This window comes from Eleginops maclovinus, chromosome 4 (genome assembly GCF_036324505.1).
Source record: "Eleginops maclovinus isolate JMC-PN-2008 ecotype Puerto Natales chromosome 4, JC_Emac_rtc_rv5, whole genome shotgun sequence".
Taxonomy (NCBI): domain Eukaryota; kingdom Metazoa; phylum Chordata; class Actinopteri; order Perciformes; family Eleginopidae; genus Eleginops; species Eleginops maclovinus.
This window is the reverse complement of record NC_086352.1, coordinates 9,584,348-9,595,233: the sequence shown is the minus strand read 5'-3', so window position 1 is coordinate 9,595,233 and position 10,886 is coordinate 9,584,348. Positions and strand designations below refer to the sequence as shown.

Below are 10,886 nucleotides of genomic sequence, written 5' to 3'. Positions count from 1 at the left end.
TCAGATGAAAATGTTTATTCTTTGTACACTTATTTACATGTGATTTACAATAGTGATTTGTGATGACATGACTTTTAGTACATGACACAGAGTTAAACTTGCATAATCTTAACCAACACATCACAGTAATGTACATTGTTTTTCAAATATCACTCATTATAGCCATTTGATGGTATTTCTTTAAAGATAAAATGTTACATTAGCACACACATACTTCACCTTTTCATGATTTCCTAACCTATAATGAAAAGAAAATAGCATTTATAGCACAAAAGTCCTGGTATATGTATTTATTAAAGATATTGCTGAGGTGTTTATGAAGTAAACCCTTTATTTTAAACATATTTCTTGAAATTCAACGTTCAAGATGATTTTTTTTCCCAGAAATAATACAGGTGATGTTTTTCATGATTAAATGTAACATTTCCACGCACACAATCTTGAACCCTTACCAGTAAATGGTGCATTATACTGTACATCTTATTCGAACTTCCTTTGTATTTGAGCCCTACCATTAATTTAAAGAAGAGGCCAAAAGGACAAAGGGTTAAGACTCAAAGAGGCGCTCACAAGCAGAACTACGTCATTCTCGTTGTTGCAGGTCTCTACTGGCACCTGGTGGTGGGTTAGGGAACTGAAGGTACAGATGTTGGCCCTTAATTGTAAACAGCCTCATTATAATCAAAGTCTTCAGAAGTCATTACAAGTTCCCTCTGTTGTTAACATAGAAACACAAGCAAAATTAAAATCGCATTCTTGTTTTATTTAAAAAGCAAACTTTGCAGTGTTAACAAAAAATAAATCACATAATTGCAACGCACCTTGCTAAATAAATAACAGAGCAGCTAGTTAATCTGAAAGCACTCCCCGCTGGGATATGCTGTTGTGGAGAAGCACTGTTTCCTTTTTGCTCACAAATTGCCCTATTTTCAGTGGTTGATTTGCTTTAGTACACTTAAAGCTGCGTAGACTTGCGCTGCTGTCTCAGCAACAAAAGTCTTCAGTAGAAATGCAAATAGATACACATGCAAAGCAAACCTCTGGCTAATTATACAGCCGTCTTACAAGGTCTGTGTCCCTGAGCACTGGAAAAAAGTGTAATGCACAGCATGTATGCTCTTCCTAGACATAGTTTTAATACGGAACATCTGCGGGCTGCCAGATTGCTAAGATCTTAATAAAGCTTACTGTACATTAATTATACTGCAACACAGAGGAACAAAGACTCTTTGCTTATATTTAAAAAGGTGTTGGTTTGGCAATATTTTTTACTCATTTACAGAGGATCACAAAGACAAAGGAAAAGGTACACAGAGCTATACTCATCTATGTCCAAGCAACGGTAAGTCCAGGCTACAAAGAACGGTGTATCCAAGTCAAAAACATGGTGAGACGGTTAAATATATCATAAAACACTTTCAATAACATTAGAAGATTGCAGGGTTTAAAAAGTTCAAACACTGATGCGTGCCCACATGGACTTTTTTTAAACTAGATTTTCATTCGTTTTTTTTCCTGATATACAGATAAACACACACACACACACACACACACACACACACACACACACACACACACACACACACACACACACACACACACACACACACACACACACACACACACACACACACACACACACACACACACACACACACACACACACACACACACACACACACTTTAAGGATGATAAGTCTGCAATACCACAGTTTTGTGCAGTGACTTGGGGAAGTGATTCTTTGAAATCTCTATAAGGCACTAAAATTGAAAATAGAAGCACTCTAAAAACCATCTATAAAAAGGCAAGCACATGACCTATTACATAATATGGCTCTGCAGTGGCGAATGACATGAGTGTGCTAAAAGTCAGAGGGCAGATTTTGCTTGTGGTTTTTTTTTTCTCAGTGCAGTGGATACAGTGGTTTGTCTCTCAGTGCAGTCAAGGGGAGTTCAAGGTCATTCTCAGACTCAGTCATCTTTTTTGTCAGAGACGCTCTCTTCCTGTTTATCTGAAATCTGACCGGTCAACTCCAGATCTCCTGGATTCGCCTCCTGGATGGCTTGATATCTCTGAAGCTCCAGGTAGGTGGTGAAGAGCTTGGCGTACTCCGGGTGGCTCATGGCAAAGCTTTGAAATTCATCTTAGGAATCACAGACACAGAGAAAGGCATAAGGATGTAGCTAACAAGTAGGCCAAATGGGAAGTAAATTAAAAACATAAGGAGGATAAAAGACCAAAGCAGAGTCTACTCACTGAAGGTGATGAAACCAGAGCCGTCAGCATCAATCTCCTTGAAGAGTTTGGCCATGTTTATGTTGGACACACCCAGAGCCGAGCGCAGCAGAGCAGTGAACTCCTCCCGGGTGATTTTCTCATCCTCGTCCGTATCGAACAGCTGCATGATAGAGGACAGCCACAGACAAGAAATAAAAGCATTTAACTCTCACATTTTTGTATGATCAGAAGAGATTATGGTTATGTAAGGTGTTAAATTAGGTGATGCGCTACATGGATTTCATGATGAAGCACTTCAAATAGTGTGGCCTATTTGAAGCTAATGTACGAGCAGGATTCCTGCGGTTCTGAATTTATGGTTTTGGATTAAAGTGTGGGTTAAGTTTGAAAAAACCAACAGCTTAGAAATCTATTTTTGCTAAATGAGTTGGACGCATACTTTTTCATTTCACCCCACATAAACAACAGTTGGTTCAAACCACAGTTGACGTTACGGTCAGCCGAATGACTCCCTGCTCTCCACAACAGACACACATTGTTAACATGACATTATCCAAGCCTCTCTGAATGCTGCCTCTGTTCTTCCTACAATACTGTCTGGCTGCTGTGCTCTAATGTCAAATAAAGTCAGGGAAATTTAGATTCCAGCTTATATTATTGTCTTTGTAATATTTAATGTAATATAAACATTATGAATCCTTTATACTGTAGACATTTTTGTAACAGATTTTAGTCACAGCAACTCAGGAATGTCCTATTACATGGCGTTATAACTTTTCCAAAGACAGAGTCATAAAATACAGTCAAAAAAATATCACCAGAAATTGATGGCGCAGTTTAATCCGCTTGATCAAAGTGAAGCATTTTGGATCATTATTGATAACATGCCTTGAAGAATTCAGGCTGTTTTCACACAGAAAAGCGGAGGAGGACTAAGGAGGACTGGCTCGTGTGACCTGATTTACAGTGTGTTTGTATTCTGGGATGTTTACAATACAGGACTGCTATTTTCTTCGGGCCCTCGTGGGAGCTCTGCAATGTCACAACATATCTTCCGTACCTTAAAAGCCATGTGAAGTACATCTTCGGTGTTAGCTGGTCGACACAGGATGGTGACGCCGATGACGTACTCTCTGAAGTCTATGGTGCCATCTCCGTTCTAGATAGGGTCAAAAAGACAGCCATAAAAATACTTGAGGCGGTTACAGCAGTGACTACTATGATGGATGTTGCGTTACCTTTTAATTGTCTAGCCATAAAAATAAACTTTTGTCAAGCATGGACAGTTTAGAAGAAAGGGTTTAAGGGACTATTGAAAGGGCAAGGGGGGGGTTAAGAGAGTATCTGAAATGTAATGTGTAATTTGCAATACTGTGTTACTGGAAAGTGGTGAGGCATAGATTGTCTGGGGGGAGGGGATCATCAAACTAGGGGTTAGAGTGTGTTTTAATGCTTCTTACTGAAACCTCTGGTAGTCATTCCAGTGAGGGAGGCCAAACTACTTTAATCATAGTTTCCTCTGTCAGGTTGTATAACTCCTGAACCCACACTTTACAATTTTACCCTCATCTGCACACATGACGTAATGCATTTTATTCAGTAAATTAAATATTAAGATTATGCTGTCAACAGTTATATTTATTGTGTGTTCCCTGCAGGGTGTGTCATTTGTCTGTAGCAATACTTCTTCCAACATCCTGGCTTCCAACAAAAGGAAAGTCAGAATTGTGTCAGTCTTTAGGGTGCTATTTAGGGTGGCCAAACATGTGACATGTCTCTCACCCTGTCAAACAGTGTGAACAGCTCTTCCAGGGCTGGGCTGACAGGTAGCTTCAGGAAAGAGGCAAACTCATTAATGTTGATCCGTCCTCCTTTACAAGAGCTGGCCATGGATGCAAAGCCCTCCAGCTCCTTCTTCACATTATCCCACTTCAGGCTGAGGGAGCAGGGCACAGAGAGGAGGTGGTTATGTAGGTCATAGTTTGCCTTTTACATAATTGCTCTCCAGTAACATGGGTCAATCACATGCTCAAAACAAATTGTTTTTGTCCCCGTCTGTCGATGCCTACAGTGCACTTAAGTGAGATATTCTTACTTGAGTTTACGGCTAATTTTGGTGAACTCAACCAGGCCGGCCTCCATGGGCAGCGTTAGCTCACCAGCTGAGATCATCAGGCGGCAGTCTTCATACGTGTGGTCTGTCACAGGAACTCCCAGAGCCCTGAAAGCACACAGATGTCAGCTTGATGCTTGTAAAGAGTGGCGTGCTGCAGAACAGAGCGATATGCAAAGCTAATACAAACTAGAGGAATGCAACAACTCTGTGTACACTGTGTGCATTCAGAACTATTGGTAGAATTCAAACAGCCGCCATGATATTAAAACTCCACCACTTTTTAGATTTTGTCATCAACATATACACCGCATATGTTATGTATTGCTTTATAAACAGATATTAGTTTGTGTGTCTCTTGCACTTTGTTATTCATGTATTCAATTCCTGTATTTAGAAACAAGTACAATCAAAAGACATGTATGAAAATGAGAGACTCCAATGAAGCTATCTGAAGCCCAGACACTAAACTGAGTATTTACTATATCTCTTACTAACGCATCTAGAATCAGAGTAATTATGTGTTATACAAACACATTAACAAGCTCCAAAACACCTAATAGTGACTAAATACCTTAGTCATCAGTCACCAAGTATTAGTTTAAAATTGGTACCTATAATAAAAACAGACATACAGTAGTATAAGAGGATAATAATAGCATACATTTAATGCATTTTATAGCAGAATAACTAGTCCCCAACCATGTACTGCATTCATGCTTTCATATATTTGATTAACAACCACAGCCCTGAGCTCTTTTAAGAAGAAGATTAAACCCAAACTAAAGCTAATACATTTAAGTTTGCGTTGTTTATACGATGTTCAATTTCCTGGTTGTATATGTAGGCAAGGGGAAAAGTTTGTAGAGTCATACAGTCTTTATATTGTGTGCTTGAGCAACACACGGTGGAATTTGCATTTCAGACAGAATAACACTTACTGGGCCATTTTGTCTCGCACTCTGCTAGCAAACAGAGGAGGGCATTTCTTTTCCTCTTCTGTGGGGATATGTGTCGGCAGGAACTGAAAAAAAAGGTCACAGGGAAGGTCAAGCAGAAAATCAACTCCTAAACCTTTGAATGAAAGCCAAATCCAAAACACATAAGCGCACAGCATGCAGATTAAGGTTAACCACTCTGTAAGTACAATTGTTAGCATTGTGGACATCAAAATCTAAAAATGCTTTTTCATTTACAGATCATTTTTTATTTTGTACAATATCTAAGGTCCCAAAAGAGCGTGCTATTTTACCAATACAGAAATGAGATGTGTATTAGGATGCACATTTGAGGAATGCTTGTTACCTCTATCTCTACTGTAGTGTACAGCTGGCTCAGAGTTAGCAGCAGCAGCGTCCTCCTGCAGGACACAAGCAGGACAGTTGGTTACAATACAAAGCAATATAGTGTGTGTTACTGTGTTAGAATTGGGTCTAGAGTACTGACATGCACCACTTACAGGAAACATGCATATTATAGGTAAAACATGAGAAACTGCAGAAAGCATACTCACGAGCTGAAACCCTGCCAAGTCCAAGACACTGTGTCCTGCCGGGAAACGTACAGGGAGGGGGGGTGCATGAAGCTTCATTAAACATTTAGACTGAAATAAAATGCATACTGTACATGATGACGTGTTATACAGCTGAGCTTATAGTGTAGCCAAACATTATGAGAGCATGTCAACAATGTTACCAAAATATGTGGAAATCAGCTGACTGCTTACAATTCACAATTTCTTGGATGGATATAAACTGACTATTAATACTGCAAGTGTGTGAATTGTACCCCAACAGGAAGCGTTTTCTCTTTGGCTCTGCCTTTACATAGGCTAGAGCCAAAGATACTATGTTTGTACTATCGTCTTTGCAAATTATTACAATCTTGCCATTCATTTGGCTCGGCTAATCTGAGGTTGAATTTGTCCAGCAGTGGCTCAGTAAGTAGGGGCTTGGACTGGGAATCGTAGGGTCACCTGGTTCAAGTCCCCGAACAGACTTGAAATATGGAAAGTGGACTGCTACTTGGAGAGGTCCCAGTTCACCTCCTAGGCCCTGCTGTGGTGCCCTTGAGCAAGGCACCGGACACCTCCAATCCCCCCTCCCCATTGCTCCCCGGGCGCTGCACGATAGCTGCCCACTGCTCCTAGTGCTAGGATGGGTTAAATGCAGAGGACCAATTTCACTGTGTGTGCTCTGCTGTGTGCATGTATGTGACAAATAAAGAGGGTTTCATCCTCCGATTCTATCTATCTATTCTATTCTATCTAATTTATAATCACTGTTTTACAATCACGATCACTCACCAGTTGGTTGGGATATCTCATAACCACAGGCTGCACAGGGACCCCAGGGATAAAGGCACCTGAAGGTGGGAAACACACAGATTGTGAATGAAATCATGGAGAATCATCAGGAATAACTGAAAGCTATATTGTGCTCATGAACACAATTATGTGTGTATCACTCAATACACAAACCACATCATATAACGGATGAATGGAGCTGTGTAGCATCAAGTGTCAATTCTGTTGTTTGTCTATCAGCTCAGTGTAATGGAATTCTAGCTAAAATGCCACATGTGCTATAAGCTACAAAAGGATCTGGTTTGCTTTATATTGTATTTGCACATTAGGTAAGGTCAGCTAGGTTTACTGTGTGACAACTTTTCTGGCAACGTGTGTGGATGCAAAATAAACATTTACGTTTATATCTTACCTTGTTTGAAAGTGATGAGACACGAGCGATTTGTACATGTTCCTTCTGGAAATATCAGAACCTGAGGAAGAAAGCACAAGTTAATGTTAAAATCTTAAAGTTGTATCAAGTATGCAATGTAACGCTGCTGCAGTTTTCAAAGGATGCTTTTGATACGACAGTATTCTCATTTGAGTATCGCATCTACTCTGTCTATTTCTCGTGTACAGTTTAAAGAAAAACATAGTTATCCTGTGGTTCTCAAGCTTACAGTTTTCTCTTTAGCTATAATAAATGATTATACCAAGTTGATATTAGAGGAATTTTTGATGTGAAATGCTTTTTTATGTGGGTACAGACCTGTGGCCAGTGTCCTAATGACTTGGCTCTGCTGTCGATCTCCTGGATTGTATTCTTCCTGGAGTCCGGGTCCTTCCTGGACACCAGCACTGGCTGAAGACAGCGCACAAACCCTGCAGAGAGAGCAAAACACACTACAGTAACACATTTAAAAAGGAGGAAAATAATAATAGTTTTTTGTAATATTCTTCTCTCATTGTTATATGTCCAGTACTTGGTTAATTGCATTGCTTGATTGGCCTATAAGAGGCATTAAATGGTACATTCCTGATGCTTTCACTATCATGTGACAGTTATTTCATTTAATCAAACTCAGAGGTGTCACTGCTCTCAAAAACATTGATGTAATAAATAATATTTAACAAGTTTGAAGTATATTCTCACCTTACAAAAGACATAAGTAAATAATAAAATGTGATATCTGATGGGAATCATCGAATGGGATTTTTAAACTGAAAGGCATTATAATATAAGAACTTTGCAAATATGTAACAAAGACCCTGTCAAAAAGAGCATTCTGCAGTCAGTTGTCTATAAACAGAAAAGACATATTTCACACTTTGGTTTTCGTCACGTATTTTCACAAGTTCACACATAGCATTTCCGGTTCCAAAACAGCTAAGCACATGATAAGCATATTACTGCCAAAGATGGGTGTAGCCAGGTTCTCCACACGTGAGACGGTGGAGGGCAGGCCTGCAACGATGCACACAATCCCATCGAAAAAGGTGGAGTGGGGGGCCACAGCCAGGATGGGGGCCTCACTGCTGTCCACCTGCCTGCCCTTGATCACCACTCTGAAGCCCATGCAGAAGTAGTACGTCCTCCCCAGGGCGGCCATCACTCGCCGACACATGACCCTGGAGATGAACAGAACATTTTTGATTACTGAATTTAAGGAATGATAAATGTGTAGCTCAAAAGGGAAGACTTTGCACACTAGGTTCAGCCAGGTTACATTTTAACTGTGTTAGTCATTATCACCTCCATGGTTATTGTCTCACAGGGTGTAACATGTCAGTTTCTTTGTTAACAAGTAGAATGAGCACAAGAGTTTTAGTAACAGGAAGAGTTGCACCACTCTGTACTTTTCTTGCTGAGAGTCTTAGCATCTATCAGTTCCTTCCTCATTATCTAGAGAAAGGGTAGGAAGTCATAGGATAAATGGACATCATAAGACAAAATCACAAATGGGGAATGGGAACTTTTAAAACTTTTGCCGGGAGCACACAAACGGCGAAGCTGCTTATTGGTGAAGGAAGCTCAACACAATGCAGATTTGAGAGTAGAAAGCTTCCCGTTAAGAGCACCTTGATGTACTATCAGCTGATAAAGCTACTTATATGTGCAGAAAGCTTGGAGCAACAAGCCGCAGTGCAGGCTCTTATACGATTCATCGAACAAACCATTAAAACACAATTTATTTGAACTTTTTAAGTTATCATTTTCAGTGAGCAAATGCTGATTCATATTGTTGAATTTATTTATTGTTTCCTTTCAGAGTAAAACATAAGCTTCAGTGCTTTACCTTCCGACCCCTCGAGGAATATGTTAACAGTTAAGCATTAAGTAGATAAGCTTCCCTGTTGTTTCCGCCACCAACACCATGTTTGGTCATAATCGCATGAAAAAGTGTTGGTCTAAGGCCATAAGAATGTCCCTGGTAGAACCGCCCACTGTGTATACAACCACTGTTATCTGCACAAGTGAACAGTTTAAAATCTCCCACCCTGTTCAGTACTCAGAGGTAAAAGTCTACAGTCTTACAAAGAACCCTATCCCATATTTTACAAATGTATTCATCAATACAGAACTATGGCATGCTAAGTACTGTAGAACATATTATGATATGATATGATATGATCTACACAAACATGATTCGGCAGTAATGCAAGCTGCTGCACATTCTTCAAGTCACATGAGGAACTATTATTTTGAGAATATGCTGCAGCGCTGTGTTTCCTGTCCAGTTTATGAACCTGGCAAACACAATGCTTCTGCCACCTCTTGCTTTAGTGAAATGCAGTGAACATGGTGGCCCTCTGGCGTAACGTAGGCCTGCAGTATTTGCTTCTTGGTTCTTGACAACATTTTTCGTGACAAATAAGAACCAGTTTTTCTGGGCCAAGTACCATCCCTGCTGCAGTGGAAACAGGAAAAACTGGTTCAGGTACTAGCTCAGAACTGGCTCTGGAATTGGTTAGGTTGGAAAGCGGTATCAGCGGGGGAGTGTAATTTATGGGGACAAAATAATGGCTGCAAGGTTTAACTATGTATTTGCTTTGCAAACACAACTTGTTTGCATGATACTGCACTGATACAACTAAGTAAAACCAGGTGGTGTTCTGGCACTCTAACACAGGTAACTGTAAAAGACACAATACGTAAAAAAAACTGATTTCACAACGGCAGCTGTACTGTGATGTAATTCATACATTTTAAGATGATTGAGTGAGTCCGATATGCACAGGCCGTATATCATCATGCCAGTCTGCTGAGGTTGAAGGTGTCTGTGAGGTGTGTGTAGCTCTGTGGAAAGCTGTGTTATAGTGTGATGCGGTTTGTGTCCTATTTACCGTCTCCACCCTGTCATTGGTTCGGCTCCTTTCACAGGATGGTTGAAGGTTATTATGACTGCCACTGGCCATGTCACCATAAGAACCAGGGATATAAGGACAGCGCGAATAGGGACCAGGAAGATCCCCAGGAGGACACACTGCATGGAGAGGGGCACACAGACATGCAAACACACATAATAAATCACAGGCCTATACCATGATCACAGAAGACTGCTGCCAGGGTGGTTTACCACCCTATGACTGTTTACATTTTTCCCAGCAGACCTATGCACGAGTCTGGCAATCCACATCACTGCACGGATTTCTAGAAAACACACAACGGCTCTCATTGTTTGTGCTTTACAAGCCGATTGTCAAAGCCTCATTGGAGAAGATTACAGGCCCCGGTTGCACAGCAGCTTGTGTGTGTGTAATCTCACACACCAGTGTGAGTCATGAAGCGATGACTATATCGTACCACATTTTACTTTAACATGACCATTGATTTGAAACCACATACTCACTTTGATTATAGCTGCTTTGGAGAGTTTGGTGTCTTGCACGAACGGGTTGATAACCGCAGGCAGCAGCAGGGATTGTTGCCTCGGCAGGGTGAAGACTCGCTGCGGCGGCATTGCAGTCCAGAGAGCGAAGAAACAGGCAAAGGCTTTGGTCTAGGCGCCGTTATGTTATCATTCCACTTCCTCATCGGGGTGTTTGCTTTCTCATTTCTTCTCACATCAGACGTTCTCACGGGCGAAACGCGACCGCAGAGCAGCGGAACCAGACGAGCGGTCTCAGGCTCCACCTCCAACGTGGTCGCAGCGGGGTCCAAGTCCCACCGTGTGTGTGTGTGTGTTTTTAAATCCTGCAAGCGGATTTGCTTCGATTTATGCAGTTTTTCAAACCTTATTATGGTG

General features: G+C 40.8%; 1 protein-coding gene across 1 annotated transcript; it reads right to left on the bottom strand.

Moving 5' to 3' along the window:
• On the bottom strand, positions 1-10,789 carry lpcat2 (lysophosphatidylcholine acyltransferase 2). The gene is made up of 14 exons (XM_063881883.1): positions 10,491-10,789; positions 9,985-10,124; positions 8,051-8,268; positions 7,409-7,521; positions 7,070-7,130; positions 6,658-6,716; positions 5,866-5,900; positions 5,658-5,712; positions 5,294-5,376; positions 4,335-4,460; positions 4,022-4,175; positions 3,300-3,398; positions 2,258-2,399; positions 1-2,144 (listed from the first exon to the last, which is right to left on the bottom strand). The coding sequence occupies exons 1-14, from the start codon at positions 10,599-10,601 to the stop codon at positions 1,972-1,974; spliced, it is 1,569 nt and encodes a 522-aa protein (XP_063737953.1). The 5' UTR covers positions 10,602-10,789; the 3' UTR covers positions 1-1,971.
• Positions 10,790-10,886: the final 97 nt, after the last annotated feature.